General features: G+C 44.7%; 9 protein-coding genes and 1 non-coding gene across 10 annotated transcripts; 5 read left to right on the top strand and 5 right to left on the bottom strand.

Annotated features, from left to right (window-relative positions):
- Positions 1-463: 463 nt before the first annotated feature.
- Positions 464-2,608, top strand: I203_105134 (uncharacterized protein; the record flags this gene model as incomplete). The annotated part of the gene is made up of 5 exons (XM_019144310.1): positions 464-643; positions 712-1,284; positions 1,363-2,228; positions 2,296-2,376; positions 2,452-2,608. 5 exons carry the CDS (start codon positions 464-466, stop codon positions 2,606-2,608), a joined length of 1,857 nt encoding a protein of 618 aa, XP_019005645.1.
- A 306-nt stretch (positions 2,609-2,914) lies between these two features.
- I203_105133 (uncharacterized protein) lies at positions 2,915-6,995 on the bottom strand (the record flags this gene model as incomplete). The annotated part of the gene is made up of 8 exons (XM_019144309.1): positions 2,915-3,213; positions 3,292-3,568; positions 3,636-5,389; positions 5,452-5,677; positions 5,735-5,802; positions 5,905-6,054; positions 6,117-6,432; positions 6,486-6,995. The coding sequence occupies 8 exons, from the start codon at positions 6,993-6,995 to the stop codon at positions 2,915-2,917; spliced, it is 3,600 nt and encodes a 1,199-aa protein (XP_019005644.1).
- A 729-nt stretch (positions 6,996-7,724) lies between these two features.
- I203_105132 (uncharacterized protein) lies at positions 7,725-8,939 on the top strand (the record flags this gene model as incomplete). The annotated part of the gene is made up of 2 exons (XM_019144308.1): positions 7,725-7,754; positions 7,827-8,939. 2 exons carry the CDS (start codon positions 7,725-7,727, stop codon positions 8,937-8,939), a joined length of 1,143 nt encoding a protein of 380 aa, XP_019005643.1.
- Positions 8,940-9,152: 213 nt separating this feature from the next.
- I203_105131 lies at positions 9,153-9,268 on the bottom strand. The gene has a single exon (XR_002021875.2). It is a non-coding gene; the product is annotated as a 5S ribosomal RNA (ribosomal RNA).
- Positions 9,269-9,445: 177 nt separating this feature from the next.
- Positions 9,446-10,701, bottom strand: I203_105130 (uncharacterized protein; the record flags this gene model as incomplete). The annotated part of the gene is made up of 7 exons (XM_019144307.2): positions 9,446-9,617; positions 9,699-9,800; positions 9,894-9,985; positions 10,061-10,156; positions 10,229-10,289; positions 10,365-10,467; positions 10,659-10,701. The coding sequence occupies 7 exons, from the start codon at positions 10,699-10,701 to the stop codon at positions 9,446-9,448; spliced, it is 669 nt and encodes a 222-aa protein (XP_019005642.2).
- A 448-nt stretch (positions 10,702-11,149) lies between these two features.
- Positions 11,150-13,303, top strand: I203_105129 (uncharacterized protein; the record flags this gene model as incomplete). The annotated part of the gene is made up of 6 exons (XM_019144306.1): positions 11,150-11,614; positions 11,685-11,788; positions 11,884-11,979; positions 12,059-12,206; positions 12,290-12,828; positions 12,889-13,303. 6 exons carry the CDS (start codon positions 11,150-11,152, stop codon positions 13,301-13,303), a joined length of 1,767 nt encoding a protein of 588 aa, XP_019005641.1.
- Positions 13,304-13,531: 228 nt separating this feature from the next.
- On the bottom strand, positions 13,532-14,961 carry I203_105128 (uncharacterized protein; the record flags this gene model as incomplete). The annotated part of the gene is made up of 5 exons (XM_019144305.1): positions 13,532-13,765; positions 13,855-14,122; positions 14,225-14,404; positions 14,532-14,775; positions 14,847-14,961. 5 exons carry the CDS (start codon positions 14,959-14,961, stop codon positions 13,532-13,534), a joined length of 1,041 nt encoding a protein of 346 aa, XP_019005640.1.
- Positions 14,962-16,050: 1,089 nt separating this feature from the next.
- Positions 16,051-17,611, top strand: I203_105127 (uncharacterized protein; the record flags this gene model as incomplete). Its single annotated transcript, XM_019144304.1, has 6 exons — positions 16,051-16,330; positions 16,427-16,460; positions 16,525-16,642; positions 16,754-16,888; positions 17,007-17,184; positions 17,304-17,611. 6 exons carry the CDS (start codon positions 16,051-16,053, stop codon positions 17,609-17,611), a joined length of 1,053 nt encoding a protein of 350 aa, XP_019005639.1.
- A 401-nt stretch (positions 17,612-18,012) lies between these two features.
- Positions 18,013-19,509, bottom strand: I203_105126 (uncharacterized protein; the record flags this gene model as incomplete). The annotated part of the gene is made up of 6 exons (XM_019144303.1): positions 18,013-18,255; positions 18,353-18,578; positions 18,639-18,728; positions 18,784-18,963; positions 19,067-19,310; positions 19,392-19,509. 6 exons carry the CDS (start codon positions 19,507-19,509, stop codon positions 18,013-18,015), a joined length of 1,101 nt encoding a protein of 366 aa, XP_019005638.1.
- Positions 19,510-20,169: 660 nt separating this feature from the next.
- I203_105125 (uncharacterized protein) lies at positions 20,170-22,243 on the top strand (the record flags this gene model as incomplete). The annotated part of the gene is made up of 7 exons (XM_019144302.1): positions 20,170-20,495; positions 20,557-20,808; positions 20,888-21,402; positions 21,494-21,517; positions 21,582-21,660; positions 21,815-22,085; positions 22,163-22,243. 7 exons carry the CDS (start codon positions 20,170-20,172, stop codon positions 22,241-22,243), a joined length of 1,548 nt encoding a protein of 515 aa, XP_019005637.1.
- Positions 22,244-22,480: the final 237 nt, after the last annotated feature.

Raw genomic sequence — 22,480 nt, 5'->3', positions numbered from 1 at the left:
ATCAATGATCGATGACGAAAGGAGGTTTGATTGTTGGAGGAAAGGGGGACGATATCAGTCGGCAATGGTCGGATTTGAGATGTTGGTCCGCTGATATACTAACAGAGGTTTGTGAGCAAGTGTTTGGTATGATCCGAGAGAATGACAAGTGATCAAGGATGATCCTAGTGTTATGTTATCAATGTCTGTAGGGAGATGAGATGTCATGATCCGGGATTCAAGTCAACAGTGCACTGTGTTCGCTAGCTGCTGAAATGAGATATGACGAAGCCGCCCACGTGGGGATCGCCGAGCGGCCTCCGCCGGTTGACATCAATGACGTAAGCAGATTTGAGAACATTATGAGTAGAGTTGACGCGACTGACCGTGCTACTCGGTATCAGAGGAAACAACTATAAGAATTTACTCTTCCTCCTTCTTCTCTCTGCAATTCATATTATACTACTTCATGTAATTCGACAGAATGTCACGAGACTCTCAAGAATCTCGAGCGCTGATCGTCTGGAGACCTAGATACTTATTCTTCCCTCCCGTCCAGGAACCTCCTCCTCCAACGAGGGTATTCAGACATGTGGACTTGATCGAGGAAGAAGAAGCTCGGTGTAAGGAGTATGAAAGCATGAGGTCATTCTTAGGTCCAAGTGTAAGTTGAACACAGTCGCGAATGCATGAATCTCTCATTATGAAAGCTGACAGGGTACCCTACGCTAGACTGCCCTCTTGCATACCCCCAATCACGAGATCATCTTCCCTCAGATCTTTCTCAATAACACTTTCCTTCGATTCTTACGAAATCCACCAAGACAATTGCCGATCATTAAACTTACTTCTCAACACAGTTCTAACTATGATACTACTCATTCTGATTCCACCAATGTACGCTCTGACCCTACCCGTCAAACAGAAGCCTATATCGAGGAAATTCACGAAGATAACGAAGAAGCTGAATCTTCCTTAGAAAGTATTGACGAGACAAGTACTTTTCCTTTCCCTAGTAAACAAATCGAATACGTTGCCAATAAACCTACCAAAATAACATTGAAACGCAAATCTCAAGATATGCATGAAGAGGATGATGTGTTCTCATCAATTTACCAACCTAGCTCTGCTAACCTCTCATCGAAGAAAGCTAAATCAGATGATGATGCGGCAAAAGAACAATGGCGGGTCGGACGAAGACCAGGATTCCAAGGAAGTTTCGTTGCTCCGAAAAGGACTAGCAGTGGCGAAGAGAACAGCAATGAAAGTGTCAATGACAGTGGAAAGAAAAGAACTCTAAGTCAGGTGAGCTCTTGTGACCCACTCCGACGAATGGTATAATGCATGTGATCTGATATAGTATGTTTTGTATGATGAACGCAGAATATCACATCTTCCGCTGAAAAGGTACTCAAAAAACCATTCAAACCTCCTACGAGGATATCACCAAGTATTAAATCTCGATCAAAACCCCAATTAAAGTCTCGTGATCTGGTGGAAGTATCATCACCTTCCACTTCACCTACTGAAAAAAACCACGAAAAGATCAATACACCTTCAACACCTCAAAACAAATTTTCTTTCCCAAAAGTCGATCCCTTCTTTCCTGATTTCCCTACTCCTCCATCATCTTCATCTTCTCCTTCAAGATCAGTCCAAAGTCGAAAAATTAAACCGGTCAAACCATTCAAAAGTCCCATTAGGACGAATCGATCCAGTGCTCCTTCACCATCTTCAATTTCAACTACTAACAAACCCGGAAACAACACTGTTTATCCTACTTCCAAGGTTTCTACTGATGAAAAATGTAAACTTCAGAGTAAATACGATGAGTTGAAAAAATTGCAAAATGAAGTTATGATAAGCAAACAAGCTATCAAGTATATTCGGGAAGATGATAATACTCGATTGAAGGAATTGATTGATATGTGGAAGAATGCAGGGAGGGAAGTGGTCGAAAAGTTATTTGGAATTGTTCCCGAACCGGTCCAATCTGATGGTCCGACGAATATGAATTATTCTAGTAGTAATCATCCAGTCTCGTCATCATACTGGAATTCCTCGACTTCTTCTTCGTCAATGTCATCGGCAATAGGTGAGGATCAGATGGAGTTCATAAGGAATGCTAGGAGGAACGATAATGGGGATATTATAGATGATGAGGGTAATGTCATGATGATTGGTGAAGATGAAGGTGATATCCAGCAATTCTGGAATAATTTGGGAACAAACCAACATTACAATAAAAGGTAAGTAACGTGATGTACTGTTTCACAATCAAGTCACTGAAGCACTAATTAGAATACATGAATGTAGCGAATCCGGAAATAGATCAAGTAGATATCAATACAATTATGATAAGTATGATCTCAATCATACCAAGTATGATCATGAAGAGTAAGTTTATTTTCTTCACTTCCTCCTAAATTGTATATAGCGTTCTGTATCGCTCATTTGGCTTATCATTTTTAGCCAAAGCTCATCATACGAAAATCAATTTCAAGTAGATATCCAATCAAATGAACAAGGATGGAACTACGCAAGGCTCATGAAGATGTTCAGTGTTGATCCAGATTTGTTTGGATGGGATCCAGTGGAAGAGGATTGGATGGAGCAAGACGAAGAATAAGCTAACTAAAGAATCATTGTAAATCATGATACTGTTTTGTACAAATGATTGACAGGATGAAATTGTAGGTACCGTAAAATACGTACTGTTCTGAACATGTTTGTCGGCCCATACAAGTGATGTATATATGATTGAAATTGTAATTATGCATTGTTTAATCTTCTCCGTACACAAAGTACTTAATTTCATCATATGTACTTCATCTTCGTCCTCAATTCCACCTCCAGGGTACTGCTTAACGCCCTATCATAACAAACCACAGGACTACCTCTTTGGATCATGATTGAGTTTCAGTCAGGACCCACACTAATTCTTCTTCTTTCCTTTACCTTTAACAACCTTGAATCCAAAATCATCACCTTTCACTTTCGGCGCCTGGGTCTTAACGACATCAGCCAAACTCGTGATCTTACTGACCGCGTTCGTTGACTTTCTTTGAGAATCAGCTTTTCGTTTGGTGTAAAACTCCTGAGCGAATCTTCTACCATCCAAAGTCGACGAATTGGCATATACTCCGTCGGAGATGATTTCAAGTGTTTCAGCTCGGGTTGATTGAGGTATGTCAATTGGGAATTGCAATAAAACGTTGTTGATGAAGTCATCGACTATTGTCATCAAGAATCATTTATCAGCCTCAATACCCCATCCAATGAACCAAGTAAAGTAATAGTAGCTAAACTCACCATCACCCTTGAACCCGTTTAGAGCACCTTTGACCCATCTGATGAACTCAACACTTGGTGCACTAGGATCTTCAGCCGCCGCAGATGCAGTACCATTGACTTTCTTCGGTGTGCCTGAACCGACCACTGCTGCTGCGCTTGGAACGGAAGTAGGAGGCTTGACAGGTGTAGCGGGTTTGGAAGTCGGGGTGGAGACCACTCTGGCGGCTGTAGAGGTGGTCGCGGAGGATTTACCGCTAGCTCCAACTGTCGTCCAACCTGCAGGGGGAGGGGTGGACTAAAACCGATTTGATTGGCGATCAGCTTTTCCGTCACTTCGTTCATTGAATATGTGAAAAACTCACCGTTGCGTTCGCAGCCAAATCAGCATAACCCCTCTTCTGAGAGGCTACCGCTCCAGCAGCTGAAGGTAATCCAGGAGCACCTTGAGATGCTCGAGCAGCCTGAGCCGCTTTCGCTTTTCGTTTCTCCTCTTCCTCTTGAATCTGTTTCAAGGTCTTCTTAGGTGTTGCTTCGTTACCACCCCATACTGGTGCAGAAGGAGTGGAGGGTGCGGGAGTAGGTGCAGAAGGTTTAGAGGATGGTAATCCCCAAGCCATGGAAGTAGGGAAATCTTCAGTTGAAAGAGAGGGAGTTGGCGCAGGGGATGAAGTCGCGGCTCGGGCTTCGGCCAAAGCAGCTCTTCTAGCTTCAGCATGTTTCGTTTCAGCTTCCTGAATTTCCCTCAACGAAGGAGATGATAAAGCTTTGACATCCTTCTCATCCTTGATAGCCCATGGTGCAGTTTTAGCGGAGGCTAGAGACTTTTCACCTGCGGAAGTTCCAATAGTGGGTCCAGGAGTTGCAGGAGCGACTGTCTTGGGGTCAGACACTGAGTCTGATGTCGAGGCTTGTTTGACGGGAGCGGCGGGTCTAGCAGGAAGAGAAGCTGGTGCAGGAGGTAATTTGGAGATGGTGGGTGCGGCGGCAGTGGCTGGAGTGGTTGGAGCGGCGGATGAAGGTGTAGAAGGAGCGGGAGAGGCAATAGAAGCCTTTCGAGATGGTGCTTTCGAAGATGGTTGACCCCACACTGAAGCTGGTGCCTTTGCAGGTGTAGGAGCTTCAGCTTGGGGCGAAGCTTCTCTTTGTGGAGTTTCAGCAAATTGATCGACTTCAGTTGCTGCTGGACCTGATTGCTCGTTAACAGGAGTTTCATTAGCGACAGCGGCTTGGGTTATTTCGGGAACGACCGGTTCGAATACTTGATCTTGAGGGGCAACAGGCGATAAGGCTTCAGCGACAGCCTGTTCGATCTCAGCATTAGCTTGTTCCTCTGGTTGAACAGTCTGTTGGTGATGTTGCTGCTGCTCATTAGACCAGACTGGAACAGGAGAAGCTTGTTGATGTTGTTGGGGCATCTGATGAGCGTAAGCAGGTGAGTGTTGAGTTTGAGGTTGAGGAGCCATTCCCCATGGTGAAGGAGGAATTGCCCCTACGCCAGCAGAAGGAGAGAAGAGATCCCCACTTCGCACAGGACTACCAATTTGAGGCGAAAAGCATTGTTGTTGATGTTGAGGTTGCATGAATGGTAAAGGTGTCGAACCGATTGGAGATGGCATGCCAATAGAACCGAATGGTCCGTTGAGTCGAGGTCCGCCAGGAGCAGCGCCAGGTGCCATACCCCATCCTTGACCAGGCGAAGGACCGAAAGCAGCAGGAGAGCCGAGTTGACCATTGAAGCCTTGTCCGTAGCCGGCTGGAGAATAAGGTGCCCGTTCGGGGAGGAAAGCCTGATTGAACTGTTGAGGGGTGTTTTGGATTGGAGGTTGTGGACTGACCCGGGGATCGGCCACAACGGGTGAAGATACGTTGAGATTACGGAACGACTCGGGAAGACCATTGGTGACTTGTTGTTGCAGTGCAGCAACAGGGATAGGAAGGTTAGGTGGTAGTTGACGGGGTCGGATAGGCGATAAGAAAGGCTGAACAGCATTCCCAGTTGCAACCTTCAATTCGGCAAGGGGGCGGAAGGAAGTTTCGGAGGCTCGTCGAAGAGGTAAATCATCGGTGAAGTAGGAGTGAGAGTACCAGTCGTGCATCTGAGTGCCAGTGAATGGACCTACGTCGTAATCAGATTAATTAGGATTATATTTGAATTGGAATTTGAATAACCTCGCTCACCTTGCTCTTGACCATTGGGATCTCGATAGAACCATTCTACTGCGCCTAGATCTTGCTTTTCCTCCGCTTGTTGCTGTTGAACTCCTTCTTGACTGTGCACATGTGGGTTGGCTGGTGCAGCAACGGACTCGAGAACGGTAGCGTCTCGCTCAGGAACTGGTGTAGCAGAAGGAGTAGCGATGACGGACACTGAACTCGGTTCATTTGCGATAGGAAGCTCGAGGGTCTGATGGTATCGTCAGTAACCATGTTGAGGAAGCAGATCATGAACTGGCTCGCTCACCTTATCACCATCACCAGGTGCAGACAGTCCAGCAGCAATCCTCCACTTCTTCTGACCGGTACCCCATCCTGGTCCACCACCTTTACCGAATCTACCCACATCTTCTTCCTTCTTCTCTTCGTCAGTCTTCTCCTTGATCACTTCGCCAGCCCTCTCTTTACTATCCGTACTCTCAGAAACATCGACGTTGGGATTGGGTGACAGAGGGTTTCCAGAGGTCAATGCTGAAGGACCAGTACTGCCAAACCCTAAGACACCTTCAAAACTCCCTGAAGCGGTCCTAGCAGGTCGCCAGTTAGGCCCGGTCGATCGTGTGCCATCTACGTCGATCGTCATCAACTTTAGCTTATACACATCAGATTGTGTAGGAGAGCTGACTCACCCGTACCAATTTCAGCAGCATCGCCCCTGACTCTACCTAACCTTTTTCCTACCCCACCAAAACCACCACCGAGCGCGCCAGGAGCTTTACTCTCCAATCCACCAGGACTGATCAAACCTCCACCGATCGTACCGATCTTTCCACCCAATCCACCTCCAAATGCGCCACCCTCACCACGAGCGAACCCACCAGTTCGACGAGAAGGCAGCCCATTCGGTGTCGGAGGTTCAGCAGTATTCGTATTGACGTTGGAGGTGTTACCGTGGGTATTCTGACGTCTCGTAGGTGGCGGAGGGTGAATCGATGTAGCAAGAAGCTATCTTGCATGTCAGATCATGTGTATGTAATGGTTAACTAGATATTACTCACCTTCTTCTCAATCTCCGTAAGATCCCTCAACCCGATCGGTCGATTCACCGATTTACTAACCAACACCCCACCTCCTTCTGCCATTTCGACCAATTCGATAGGTCGCTCTTTGAACTTGCTCTCATCGAACAGATTCAGGATCTGGTCCCTACCATATCTGAAGGGATGGGAAGTAGCGTTATCTCCATTGACCCAATTGACATTTCCATTCGGTTCTTGATATGGGAAATAACTAGCATCACTTGGGAAATTAGGTGATAATGGCGTATGAGTCACTCTAGAGTAACTCAGAGGTTGAGTGTTATTTGGTGCTTGTCCACTCGAAGGAGAAGTCACACCACCGGGAGCACCTCTTTGAGATTGTGATAGAGCAGGGAAAGATACATTTGGTGCTGTATTCGGATGAGAGGAATTGGTTTTCAAGGAAACTGGCTGTTCAGTAGTTGGTGTCAAGGATGTACCGGATGGTTTGATTGGTTTGACCCATTGAGGTGCGAAGTGGATTGACATCTGCAAGGACAAACAACAACATAATCTGGTCAGTTATGTTAAAAAAGAGAAACATTATGGAATTTAAGGGAAAGAGAAGAGAAGGTGAAGGTTGAAGCACAACACATGTATGCTGAAAATTTTCCGTCCAGCATCTTTGGAAAGACAGAGATTCAGATATGTTGGAATCTGACATGATGATTCTCTCATTCCCTGTGCTACATTTGGGGACTTCCCTTCGCCCTTTCCACCTCTTCTTCCAATTCACCAATCTAGCTTTCCTCGGCGATGTAATGACGATACCGGGGATGAAGAAGGCTCACCTTGGAATGGATAATCTACGTATGTGAGATGCAGGGTTGAAAGTACTGAGACTGTAGCTTGAGTTGCTGTGATGATCTGAATGCTAGAGGTCGTATGAGAGAGAAATGGAAGCAGGTGAGGTTAGCAGTCACACAAAAAAGTTGAAATTCAACTTGAACAGTTGCTCTTGCTCGTAGAAGCTGAGCGTGTCCCGGGGTTCGTGTGCCATCATATAACGAGCAAGGAACATGACTCATGGCAGTAGCAGTCGGCGTTTTATAGTCACTGAAACGTAACTCCGCTTTCAGCTTAAAGCGCCAGGAGGATCGTGGCAGTGGAGGTGGTCCATCTGGGAGAACAGCATAGGAGAACGAGAAATGATGAATTACGGATGAATTTGCCAAGCTCTATGCTGTTCGGTCGTTTATAGCACGTCTTGATTGCAACATGACAAGGACAAGGACAAGGATTCATATCGTGAGTGTCTTTGAAGATTGTCCCGGTCAAAAGTCAAAGAGAGACAAGACAATATAGCTTACATCCAATCAGCTGGGTATAGGCTCAATCGGTACACTCGTGGCCCATCATCTCCAATTGTCATCCCCCGCTCAACCTATGTCACTCCTCGTCAGATCACCAAACACCTTCCCCACCTCCCTTTCGTCCACAAGAGGCTCCGTCAAAACAACTTCAAGTGGATATTATATCGAATCATCTATATCTTCCTCCCCTTCCTTGTCGGACAGACCAATAAAGAGTCTATTGATCGCCACCAAAACCACACAAACTTCCTCTGCACTCGAACCTCTGATACATCGTCTGAATGAGAACAGTGTGATAACATTGCTTCAAAATGGGATGGGTGTATATCAAGAACTGATATCTAATTTCTTTCAAGACGAGCGTCAAAGGCCGCATTTCATATTAGGCACCACACCTCATGCGGTGTCTCCTTCGGATCAGAAAGGTCAGATATATCACCATAGCGCAGTTGGCGATGGGTTCATCAAGTGGGGACTGGTCCATGATTCCAGCAAAAACATAGGGGAAACTACTCTGGAAGACTGGCTATGGGATTATAGGAGTAAGGATGCTGATATATCATCTCAACATTTAGAAAAATTGGAAATTCCCAATGGTCGAGATGACCTGGTTCACCTGAAAGATACAATGGCTTCTCTCTTAGATATGAACGACCTCAACTCACAGCTATTACCATACGAAGACCTCAACCACGCCATCTTATTAAAATTAGTAGTCAACGCCGCTGTCAATCCCTTAACAGCCATATTGGGCAGAGGTCAAATAACAAATGGGAAATTGAAAGAGATCCCTTATGGGATCAACATTGTCGATCAAATAGTCAAAGAGTCGTCAGAAATCTTGTTGAAGTATCTGGATCTTGAGAGTGCGGTTCCGATGTATTTGGAAAAGTTCGGGTATGAGAATCTGAAGAAAATAGTATACGATACGATCGAAGCCACAAGGCTCAATACTACTTCTATGGCCGTTGATATTAGAGAAAAGAGAAAGACAGAGATTGATTATATCAATGGATATTTGGTCAAAATGGGTGAAGAGCTGGGGTTTAAGACCGATATCAATAGGATGATATGCGATATGATCAAGTTCATCGAGGAAGAGCAAAAGTTGAGTAACTAGTGTGGTAGACCGGGGATTAGCTTGTGTCAAAAGATATAGATGACCGAATGGAAATTGCCTTGACATGCGATAGGTAATCCCTTGTTAATCAATTCAGTCATCAGCCGGCGACCTGGTCAAGTGCTTCCTATGTCAATTGCTTCATCTCATACATATTATTCCAATGATCATATATATTCTCGTTTCACTATCGACGATTCTCCCGAAAGCAAAAACTACAGCACTCGGTATTCCCAACTGGTCCCCCACGTTGGTACTACCCGAGCGACACTCAGCTTGAGCTTCGCAGATCTGACGGGATGCGGCGTTTCCTGAGTTCTTTGACCGTAGATGGGGAAAAGGAGTGAAAATCCATAATATAGAAATTAGAAATACGACAGAATTGTCTCAACGAAATGCATATTTTACAACAGTATTACAAGAATACATGGACGAAACCAAAACGGGGGTCTCATCTACCGGATTTATCCCAACTGAAATGATGCAAGATTAGATAATGGAGTGATCTACCTTATGAACTCATGCATCTTGAATTGTGTGCTGGTAAACCCACTCAACCCATCATGTCCCAATTCCAATAATTGTTTTCCAGAAGTTTTCTTCAGTCCTGACCCTGGGGTTGTAGAAGAGGTTTCGGATAAGGGAGAAAGGGGAATAGCTGATGAGTTCTGAGGTTGACTAAAACAGATCAAGGAGTTGAGTTAAGGCGATGCGAAGTATCTTAAAACAAAGTCGTCCTGATGAGTAACGCCGACTTACACGGGAGAACCAAATACCCTCAAACCTCTTACATGCGTATCCTTCCCGTTCAAATGGTTTGCCAATATGATTATACGTAAGTGATGACATGGGATAGGTGGACTTTAAAGACAAATAAGAATATGAGCTTATGCATATCATTCCGATGTATTCATGAAGCAAAGGGATGGATACGAAGAGGTCGATCCAACTCACCCTTCAGTCTCTTCACCTTCATCTGTAACTTCCATAGGTCTAAGAACGATTGGTATCCATCCGTCCGGTTTATTGAATTCCATATGGCGGACCTATAAGTTCCTCATCGTCAATACCAGTAATGTTCAGATTATACAGTACCTTCCTCCTTATGGGTCAAGACTGACCTCTTGCAGATCATGTAATCCCGTTCCAGCTCTTATAGATATTTTCGAAGGCGTATATGAATCATCTCGTGGATGTGACATGTGAATGGCTATAGCCTATTGTTGAACACAAGTGTAAGCCTGAGCACCAAAGTCTTTCCGCCGTCAATCAAGGGGTCGAAAACTTACTGAGATATGTACTCTCTTGGGAAATGATAAATCTATCAAATGAGGTTGAGGACCCTCGGACCTATTTTCATCATGTCAGGATCAGCAAGTCCCACATAATACCTGACTGAACAAGATAGAGTTCTCCAGTACTCACTGCCAGAAAGTAGTATCGTTCCCGTCTCTCAGATTGTCCACTCCGAATCCATATTTATGCGATGAGACTGACCATGAAGCGAGATGAGAAAGCTCAGGTCGGTCTGAAGATCGTGTACGGTCACCAGCACCGGGTGTTATGTATATATCATGAAGCCCAATGGTGTTCGAGTGGGCATAATGATGTACCATCGTTATATCGGTTGATGGAGAACGTTCGATGAGATGGCAAGCAATTTGAATCCAATCCTTGAATCAGCTCGAACCACACAGGTCCTGACAATCGGTCACTCACCGTCAGTCTCCTCATGCTGGTCTGAATGTACTGATTCGGTCATATTCCTCGAAGCCAATTGAGTAATATCTAGATATTTTCGCATGTCAATGGCTAATGCATAGACTTGTATCTCAAGATCAATGGTGGATGTTGTTGACTTTGATCTTGACTTGGTTATTCGGCTCCTTTCTTCGGCTCCGTTGGAAACACCACAAGGTTTAAGCTCAATCTCCTCTCGACGAAGAAAATCCGAGGAATGGGATGGTGAGATGGTCGTCAGTAACATTGATGATCATACGAGTGTTGGCAAGATTGATCTTCATCATATTCAAGAGATCGTCTCCTCAATTATCTTCTTCTTCATCATGAAAGACAACACGTGAAGTGTCGTCTCCAGCTCATACAGACTGAAGTCATCGGCATCATCATAATCTCGAACTATACCCCTTTCTGAACCTCATACCCATCTCTCACTCTAGGTACTATACCTTCATTAAAAATTGCCAACGATGCTCAGCACACTCAATGTACTGCCCACAACCCTCCTGATGTTCTTGATAGCTACAATTCACTACCTCGCTTCCCACTCTCACTCCACGCAAAGCGATCCAACTGAGAAAATATGGAACGTCGAACGAACAGGCTTGATGATTTCCCTCTACACCTCGACATTGAACAACCTTCCTCAATCGCTGTTGAACAAGCTCAATATTAAATTAGCAAGGAGGTTGAAAGCTATCTACAATGCTGGTATAGGCTTCGGACTGTTGGGGATGATGATCGCTCTAGGAGGGAGTTGCTGGGCCACGATGAGTGTCTGGAAGAGCGTTTTGGAAGAAGTGAATTTACATACTTTGGAGAAAGTTCAACAAGGGTCCGCAGGGAATATAGTGAAAAGGGCTTATACAGAGAATGGAGGAGCTGACGTTGTGATGGAAGGAAGTCGGGACTTTGCAGGCGGATTACAACCTTTGGTGTGTACCCACCCTCACACAACTAATTCTCCTTTGGTTCAGTAGTGCTTATACTGACGGTACTGAACAGATACCTGGTCTTACCATGCCATGGAGACACCTGCCCACACTTGCCTTGGCGCTGATGGTTAATCAATTGATACATGAATTCGGTCATGCTGTGAGCGCAGCTCTGTAAGTCATCAGATAACTCTCTTCACCTAAGACAATCTAGGTTGCCGTAGATAATGAAAACGTCAAGCTGATCTGTTATATCAAACATCCTGTAGAGACGATATCCAGCCATCTCGCTTCAGTTTCAGCTTATACGCTGGTATACCAAGTATGATGGTTTCTTTTCCATCCAACATCGATACTTTAGATCCGTAAGTAGTCCATCCCCTTCACCTTCCTTCGTACTGTGATATAGCAAAATCCCTGATTTAGTTATAACTGTTATTGCAGGAATGCAAAGATGCGATTAGCGACTTCCGGTCCATTCCATAATCTCCTCACTTGGTTTTTCATCTGGTTACTTACTTTTGGCGGTGTGGGCAAGCTGTTCTGGTATGATAGGAGCAATGAAGGAATGGTAGTCAAAGAAGTTCATTGGGTGGGTAGTATGTCCACTTCAACCGTCAAGGATTTATCTCACTGTTATATCCTTACGAGCGCTGACATTGTGATGCTATAAAGAACTCTCCGCTCTATTCTCATCTCACCCCTGGCTCAGTCCTGACACATCTTGATGATGTTCCATTATCTGCCACCCCCTCATCCCCCGACCCATGGTCCGAATACCTATCATCAGATATAACAGATAACGTAGGAGACGAAGGTAGAGGATGGTGTATGGACAAGACCACCTTTCTCTCCCAACCTGAACCATCACAGTCCTCTTCAGAGATTGGAAGTGGTAAAATGGATTGTAGAGACAACTCGACGTCTTCCGAAAGAATAGCATTCCAATCCACTCATGGACTTACCAAAGGTTCTTATCGATGCCTAAACCCCCTTCCCATACTGAATATCAAATCGACCAAATGTCCTTGTCCAGATAGCAGGTGGGTATGTATCCGACCTGATCCTTCGGAGGAAATTTTGAGGATAGGTACAAAAGATGGTATCTTGTTGTTTACCGGACCTAGAGAAGAGGTATTGAGGGATGTGAGGGTGAGGAAAGAGGATGCGAGGGGATGGAAGGGTGGTGTGAGGTGGGGGGAATTGTTTTTCAAGTGAGTGAAGGTCAAAAGTGATCAGTGAACATGTGATCTTCACTGATGTTTATGATCTAGCTACGCCTCAACCTTCTCACTCTCTTTATTCCTGTTCAATTTACTCCCCTTACCTCTCACAGATGGTTCTCAATTACTCGAGTCACTATTGGAGTGGAAATCTGTCGTCGGACCTATCACTTCCACAAATCCGTTGAAAGCTACCATCCATAACAATCTATCTGGTACTACTAATAATGACGGAGCTGGTCCAAGTATAAAGCTGTATAGGGAGTATGAGATGGATTCGGACGATGAAGAACAATACATCGGTATTGGATCTGAGTTGGAACCTATCGATAGACCAACAAGGGGAAGAGGCAAGGAAGTCGGTTGGAAACGATGGATCAGAAGAGGCATACAATGGTTCAGTTTATTCATGGTCGGATTATGGGGCATGGGGTGGGCGATAGTGCTCCTCTTGAGATCGAGTTGAGATTCAAGGCTTATCATATCATGTTCTATCATCTTGGGATCTGGGTTCTAGGGTTTTATGTCACGATAGCTACGATCAGATATGCCATACAGTAGTCGTTGTACAGTTACATCTTCATGAACATCTATCATGCATGATCACGAAAATGAACATTTATTTGTCTATATAATTCATCATCAAGCACATCTGAACTGCAGAACATACCATGACACGTGCAGATAAATCTATTTAGAACCCAGATAAACCTCTGACGACCATTTCCATATTTCCATTTCCCTCATTCACCCAATTGTCCTCCTTATCTTCAAAGTAAATGTTACTCCCTAAGGTAGAAGCGTTGGGTTCATCTCTCCAACCTCCTTTTAAGAATCTCACACCATGATCCTTGGACATCAAGATTGCTTTCGCACGATCTTGTTCGGTTTTGGAAGGGTGTTGAAGTGTCAACCAAAAAGCGATTCTCTAAAATCGCATCCCATAAACATGACCAATTATCAGTCAGTCAATCAATCAACAATGAGGCTCGATGCGGAGGGAGTAAGTAAACTCACAGGAGGTATAGTGATCCTACCTAATTTTATACAAACTTCACTGACTGACAAACAACATACTACACCTCCATCATCCCTATGAGTTCTTCTTGATACCCATGATTTCTTGATTTCCTCTAATTTACTTTTAGCTATATCACCACCATTGCCATTGACGATGGGTGTGGAGGTACCGCTGATAGGGGTTGTACCATTTGATACGGGCTTGGATCTATCTTTGGTAGATCGCTTCTTGGGGTAGATGATGAATTCAGATACCATGTATAGCCTAAAAGTCGAGTCATAATCAATCAGCTTAACACGACACAGGAGATTACAGTATAGAAGACTAGATTGAAAGGCGGTAAACATTTGGTGGAAACACACTTACCACTTCTCATCCCATCCTCCACACCTCGTCTCAATCACGTATTTTGCTCCTACAGGGATTTCCTTGAAGTAATTAAAATGCCTCGCTCCGAGGGCCAAGAAACATCCCGTCTTGAGAGCAGGAGCGAACATATTCATACCGAAATACAGTTCAGCGGGATCGCAGTTTTTAGCGTAGGCACTATAACATGATGGATAGACAAGTCAATCATCAGTATGATTATATCAACACCAAAAGTATCAGGATCAAGACCATTGTGCATTGAGTAATGAATTCAAAGCTTGTCTGTTCTGGATGTACCACTCACGAATTACTTAGATGTAATCTATAATCACAATCATCAAACCACGCCAATCTCTCATATCTGTATCTCAAATTCTTCATTCCGCCTACCCTGTCCAGTTCCCTCTTCCAGTCGTTGATATACTTCAGTCTCCCCATCCTGAGCTCCTTGAGTTCCAGTTTCAGTGCAGACGAGATGATTCGAAAATGCCATGTGAACGGCCATGATGGTGAGTGAAGGACGAATGTAGCGATTATGAGGTATTTGACTAGAGTTCAATCCCGCTCAAGATTGGTCAACATGTTATTGTGATACTTGATGTAGGTCTATTGTACTTACTCGGCTTAGGTATGCTGCTGAATAATGAAGATATAGCATTGTTTTTCAGTGCAGCTACCAGCGCCTGGAGTGATCCGGGCAGAGTGGAAGGTAAAGAAGCAAGTATTGTATTCATCGTGTTTTGGTTTGGTTTCTCACTATTTTCGATCCGGATGATATTGGGTATAATCAACTCAAGAAGCTACGATGATGATGAGCGACGAAATACGTCAATAGATGAAGAAATCCAGGTTCAAAGATAATACGACACTTACTCGTATATATCTTCTTGCTTTGGATATTCGGCCATCGACCACTTTGTCGTACCGGTCAATTGATAAACTCGTAACTGTCAACAACACTCGACTACGTCTCCCCTATTTGCCCACCTTGGGATGCTTTATCGTTCCATGCACTTTGTCTACATCGATGAACATTGGATTGGTATGAGTAAGCAGAGTAGATCTTCTCGCTTATCTACATCTCTCATCAACCGGTTGGACAGTCTTGCGTATGTTTGGACTTCCAAAACCTTTCAATTTCGGGCATCTCCTGTAGGACCGTGGGTCACAGATTCCCGCTTGTGCCGCAGAGTATCAGTAGCCCATGGCCCGGCATGTTCATTGTTCGACATGTTGTAAGATACCCATTAGAATAAGGGCCTTGAGACGCAGCGGGGATAATGGTCATATACGCTTGCATGCCTGTGAGACGATCCTCGAGTACTCCAGTATTGTGGTAATCTACCAATCCAGTACTTGTCAGATAATCGCGTGGTCGAGCATCACGACGTGAGTACGAATACGAGTCTATCACAATGGAATGGAATGACGTACTCCCACTTTGTCACGGTGTTCTCTGACACTAACAGCATCGTTGGGCTGACGATCGATTGCAGAGGCACCAGCGGGAACGCACAGCAACTTGCGTATGAGTGATTAGTGATTACATGGACGTATGCATCCTGGTCCCTTCTACAAACTGTACTATGACAATGGGAATGAACCTAGCTTAATTTGCAGCCAAGTAAGCCTTCAACAACTAGGTGCCTCTTTCTGAATCTTACAAACCTTTCTTTCTGCTTCTAACATCACTTGACATCGAAAATGATCACCGATGGATACATGAAAGCTGCTATTTGGGCCAGCCCTGGAGAGTAAGTAAACAAGCTTTACTTTCTCTGCTCCAAGTCTGGCATCTCAACGTATTCAACCATCAATTCATGATGGGGAACTCTGCTGAAGGATATGCCAATAGCACATCCATAACTCTCACTTCCCTCGCTGTGCCCAAACCGTCCCCTAACCAGATCCTGATCAAGGTCAAAGCAGCCTCGTTATGTCACACCGACACGATGGTCTCCTCCGGGATATTCGAGACGGACTTTCCTATGGTAGCGGGCCATGAGGGTGTGGGTGAAGTGGTAGATATGGGTGAAGAGGCAAGGAAAGATGGATGGAAGGTTGGTGAGAGGGTAGGAGCGTTATTAAATTCTGGTGGATGTGGTAAGTGTACTCTATCCATGCAACATCACCCCTACGGGATGCATACATAGGAAGATACAGTAGCTGATGGAATGGTATTTCTATGATTTAACACAGGTAATTGTGCTGAATGTAGATATCACAGTAAACGGTCAGTCCATTCCTCAGCTATCTACCATAATGCTGTTGTTCATTGGCGTATACCGTATACTCAGATATTGCCCGAAAGCGTCAATGCTGAGATTGAAAGGTGAAAATAGAGTATTTGCGGAATACGTTCTAGTGGATAAAGATTGGACGGTCAGAATACCTGATGGACTAAGCTACGAGCAGGTGAGTAACATGGGGTGCCATCATCGTGCTTGATCGTGTCGATACTCCGCAGGTACGATGGCTATGAAAGGTCAACACCTGCCAATGTAGATGCACTGACTACATTCACAGGCATCTCCGCTGACCTGCGCAGGAGTGACGATCTACTCTGCTATTCAAAAACTCGAGTTGTCCCCTGGGAATGTTTTATTGATCTGCGGATTGGGAGGTTTGGGTAGTCTCGGCGTTCAGATCGCTAAAGCCCAGGTGTGTAATGATTTGCTCAACACTTCATGACAATCCGACATGATACTGTATCATCCATTTGCCGACTTGCTTATTCACAATGCTGATGCAAAAGATTGAATACACTCCTGGAATATAGGATTTGAGAGTGATCGGAGCAGATGTCAATCAATCTGCTCATGATTTTCTCTTGACCCTCCCAGAAAAGCTCAGACCTGATTTGCTTCTCAACCCCAAATACGATAAAGCCCAAGACCTATCATTGGAAATAGGAGCGTTAAGGGACGCCGGATATGATTCTTTCGATGGCGTAGATGGTGGGTGACTTGATGTCATAACTGTATGATCGGACCCTCTGTCACCTTTGGGTCAAAACCTCATGCGATATATGCATACCCATAACGGACGTCGTGCTGATGCCCTATTGTAATGCCAGCCGCTATCATCTGTACCGATTCCCCTTCTGCAATTTCCTACGCCATCTCCTTACTCAGACCACACTCAAAGTTACTCTTAACTGCTGGACCGATGGATCCAAATTTCTCTCTACTTGATTTCCTATTCAAGGATATGACTGTCCTAGGTGCATTGAATGGTACTCGGAATCAACTCAAGGAGACAATGGAGTTATGTGCGGAAGAGGGAATTAAAAGTAATATCTTCATTGAACGATGGGATGAGGGAAGGAGAGTGGAGAGGATCATGAGTGGACATGCGAGGGGTAAAGGGGTTGTGAAGATGTGATATTTCGCCCGAAATGGATTATCGAGAGTTTGGGATAAGAGAATAATAGGATCATGTCAAAATAATTATAATAATGGTATTCTTTCCTTACAATATCAAATTCTATATATGTTTGTACATGATAATGATTATGAGTCTGCTGGATTTGTAAGAAAATGTATCTGCATCCATGCATTATAAACGCAACATCGGTATAGTATATATATATATATAGTGTTCTACAGGTAGTCAGTATGGAGGTTTCCTCAAAGATACTAGCATTGTCCCGAAAAATCAGTGGTAGACAGTACCATGTGATCTCTTCCTCTACTACGAACTGGAATCGTGTTCATACCTGCGGCAGATCGCCAAACAGGGTCTGAACCAGTCCACTAATTTCGCTTTAGATCATCTCTGTTCCCTCAAAACGCACTCATCCCTTCAACAACACTTTCCATCCCCTGTCGGCCCTTGACCACCCAACTATCCTTCTCATCATCACCCTGTGACAATCCTATATCAGAACCTAGGGTGTTGGCATCAGGTTCATCTTTCCATCCACCTCGAAGGAACGCCCTTCCACCATCTTTCGACATGACTACTTTTCTGGCTCGATCTTGTTCGGCCGCAGAGGGAGATTGGAGTGACATCCATAGACCGATCCTCTACGAGTCGCAAGATCGACAATCCAATCAGCTCTAGAATTGAAAAACAAAACTTAGAGGGATGGAAGGATGGGCGGGCGAGAGAAAGCAGACTCACCGGAGGTATTGTTACTCTACCCATCTTGAAGCAATATTCACTTATAGTCATACAACATACCACACCTCCATCAGCCCTTTGTCCCCTCTTCACCGCCCAAGATCGCTTGATCTCCTCCACTTTACTTGTCGTAGCTGCCGTACTGGATGAGCTGCCGTTTGTAGGTGGGACGGGTGATGTTGATCGAGTAGGAGGATCAGAGATGGAAGGAACTAATGGACCAGTGCTAGAAGAGGTGGTTGATGATATTGTTTCTGAAGCTTTCTCAGCGACATTGGAGATAGACTTGGATGCGGCGTTCTTAGCTTGTTGAGTTTTGGATCTGGATTTGGAAGATACTTTAGGGTATAGGATGAATTCAATAACTACGTAAAACCTATAACAGATACACTTAGCGTACTTCACTAGCAGATGAATGTAAGATCACTTACCATTTCTCGTCCCATCCTCCACATCTAGCTTCCATAACGTATTCCGCACCTAGTGGAATCTCCTTGAAGAAGTTGTAATGCGTGGCGCCCAAAGCCATATGAGCGCCAGGTGTGAACATCGGTGATAACGTTTCGATACACCATTTCATCTTTAGTGCGTCCGAGTTTTTGGCATAGGCGCTGTGGTTTCAGTCAGGCCAACGTAAGCTAGGACGTCAAGAGATCGAGGAAGCTTGTAAAGGGAGAGAGGTGTGGACGCAACGTGTTGTAGGTATCAACTTACGAGTTACTCAAATGTAAGTTATAATCACAGTCGTCCAACCATGCTATCCTATGTATCCTCGTTCTCAAATCCTTAATCCCACCAAGCTTGTTTGACTGAGCTTTCCAGTCTTTCAGATACTTTGATCTTCCCTTTCGATAAGCTAGGTAATACGCTTTGATACCCCAATACCATACTCTGATATGCCATGTGAACGGCCATGAGGGTGAATGGAGGATGAACAAAAGTAAGAGGACGGCTTTGACTGAAACGATCACGAATCATGATAAGTCAGCTTACCATAAATGTAGGGGTAAGAGTTTAGAATAGACTGGTGAATACTTACTGGGTTTGGGGATGAAGGGTAATAATGGTTTCGACGAATCCATCGTTAGCTTCGATAAGATGGTTCTGAAGGTGTCTACCAGAGAAGCAGGTAGCTGAGCGATCAATTGGTCGAACATGGCGGATCAAGGCAGATATGAGAGCGGTAAATTGTGTTCGCGTACCAAGTATTGTTGTTGCGCAGAAGAAGAAGAAGAATGACAGGTGAAAGTAAGATACATCATCATCAGCCTTTATATTTTCTGATGGGCTCGTGGCCATACCCCGATGACATATCACTCACCCTAGCACGATCCACGACGGACATCTTGAGGCTTAGGCTGCGTGGATGGGATGGAGTCCCAAATGATAACTAGTGAACCAGGAGGGATGCCGATTTTTCCGGATCGCTAAGCTCCCAAGCTCCTATACAAGCGAGAAGATGAATGAATTATTTGGGTGAACAAGATGACACAAGGACATCGAGGGTTTCATTCTCAGGGAAAAACAGCTTATCGGGGGCCGAAGAGTTAGGCTTCAGCCAACAACGTCTCGGTGGTGAGGGTGATTAGGCATGCTGTGAGCGAACGATCCCGGTGGAGGTCATCCATTTTGAGAGAACAATAAAGACATTATCATTGCGTAGATGGGTGTTTGAGAGGATATCTCCCTGCCAACCATCCATCTTCCTGCATCCATCTACTACAAAAATATCTTCATTTCATGAGAGAGACGCCCAAAGGTGTGTATATTGATCCTATACATCTCAGCTCTCTTTCTCATCAGATCGTACACACATCATGTCATCGTTCAACCCCTCCATCTACAACCTCCCTTCATCACCGTTACCAACCAATTCTCATCCAACATCCACCCTAGACGAGCAACAAGAAACCGAATCACTCATATCCTCCCTATTTGCCTTACTTCCACCTCCTACATCCGATACTGATTCCCCAACGACAAGCTTAAGAAAGCAGGAACATGTCCAATTCCTAGCATCTACATTCTTCAAATTACCGGGTAAATTCGTCAGTCTAGATGCTAGTAGACCATGGTTGGTATTTTGGACTGTGCACTCCCTGGATCTGCTGGGAGTAGCTCTAGATCAAGGAACGAAAGATAGGTGGGTCAGTTTATACATGCTGATACGCAGCCGAGTAGCTGGCTGATGAAATGGGATGTAGGGTGGTTTCAACATTACTTAAATTCCTTTCTCACACAGGAGGCTTTGCAGGTGGACCATCAAACTCACAACTACCACATCTCCTACCTACGTATGCTAGCGTTTGCTCTCTAGCTATCTCTGGACATTCTGGACCAGGCGGTGGCTGGGAAGATTTGAAGGATGCCAGACAGGGGATTTACGATTTCTTCATGGATTGTAAGAAGGATGATGGTGGGTTCGTAGTGTGTAAAGGAGGCGAGGTGGATGTAAGGTAAGTAGAAATAATATGGTAATCGCTCATACCACCTAGAACAGCTGAAGGTCAAGCTGATATGAACAAATTGAATCAGAGGAACATACTGTCTACTTGTGGTAGCTACCCTCCTGGACATCCTCACACCCGAATTACTCCATAATGTCGATAAATTCATATCTGCCTGTCAAGCATACGAAGGCGGTTTTGCGTGCTCCCAATTTGCCTTCTCTCCGTCAGCCCCAGACGATGATAACTTGTTCATCCGAGCGTCGATGGCCGAAGCTCATGGAGGATACACATCATGTTCCCTCAACTCATATTTCCTCTTATCTTCCATACCTCTTGAAGCCTCCTTTCCAGCGAAGATAGACGCAGAAGCGGCACTGCGATGGAGTGTATTACAGCAGGGCGAAGCGATTGAAGGAGGTGGATTTAGAGGAAGATCCAATAAATTAGTGGATGGATGTTATTCCTGGTGGGTCGGTGGGGGTATACCGGTTTGTGAAGAATTGATCAAAAGGGAGAAAAGGGCCAGGTCGCAAGGAAAGAACAATAAGATTGAGATGGTAGATGAGGGTGATAAAGAGGAAGATTGGGTGGATGAGATACGTAGGTCTCCTTCTTGCCTTGTAGCTTTCCTCTTCACACCTTCCTTTAATGCTGGAAAGCCAGGAAGCTAACACGGTGAATGCTCACTTAGCTACACCGCCATTGTTCAACAGAGGTAAGCTGGCTGGTTCGTACCGAATGCGTCATAAGCTTACACGAGCCCTGCTATCCTCTCACAGTCGCCCTTCAAGAGTTCACGCTGATAGCTGCTCAGCAGGACGCAGGGGGAAGTGGTGGATTACGCGATAAACCTGGAAAGTGAGTCTTGTTATTTCCATCCGACTTGTCTGCATCCTCCCTCAAGCGTGGAAAAAAAAGGGATTTTGGGATAAGCGATACAAGTTGTCCTCCAATACCCAAGAGCCCTTTTTTCGAAAATTCATTGTACCAGCTGACAGATGTTCTTGCATAGACGGCCGGACCAATATCACACCTGTAATAACCTCTCAGGTCTCTCGATAGCTCAGCATTCAATGAAACATTCGTCCTCGGTCGTATCAGCCAACCGAGCAAAATTTGATTCTTCGAAGGGATTACCGCCTATCATACCTCGATCTGCAGATGGCGGATGGACGAGCGAGGAGGAACGTCAAAATGCAAGGAGGGAAGTATGGGCGAACGCCCTGGGCTGGGTTGAAGATGAGAGTCAGGAGTATGTGGTAGGCGGGAAAGGTAATAGGATTGTACGTGACTTTCCTTATGTTTCAGTCTTCTTCCTCGACCGTCATGGGTTAGAAGCTGACTATGCAATCGTTCGTAGAACACTACTACACCTGTGTTCAATATACTTGGATTGAGGTTGAAGCCGTTCATCAACTATTTCTATTGTCAGGAGGAATAAGAGACTCAATATATCTTGAGATTAAAGAAGAACGTCGGAGGTCAAGAAGCAAAGTATAGGATGTTTGATATTGGCGGATGTACCTTGATCATTATATTTGGAAATCTACTGCATGTATTTTCTATCCGATATATTCTTCCACTTCGCCGTCAAATCAAATTTTGAATTGTATGATTGTTGCCTCAGGTGAGGACAATTCATTTTGCACGTATTGTTAACCTGTTTACAAGTCTTGAT

This window comes from Kwoniella mangroviensis, assembly GCF_000507465.2.
Source record: "Kwoniella mangroviensis CBS 8507 chromosome 1 map unlocalized Ctg02, whole genome shotgun sequence".
Classification (NCBI taxonomy): domain Eukaryota; kingdom Fungi; phylum Basidiomycota; class Tremellomycetes; order Tremellales; family Cryptococcaceae; genus Kwoniella; species Kwoniella mangrovensis.
Note: the sequence above shows the minus strand (reverse complement) of the source record. Positions and strands in the feature narration are given on the sequence as shown.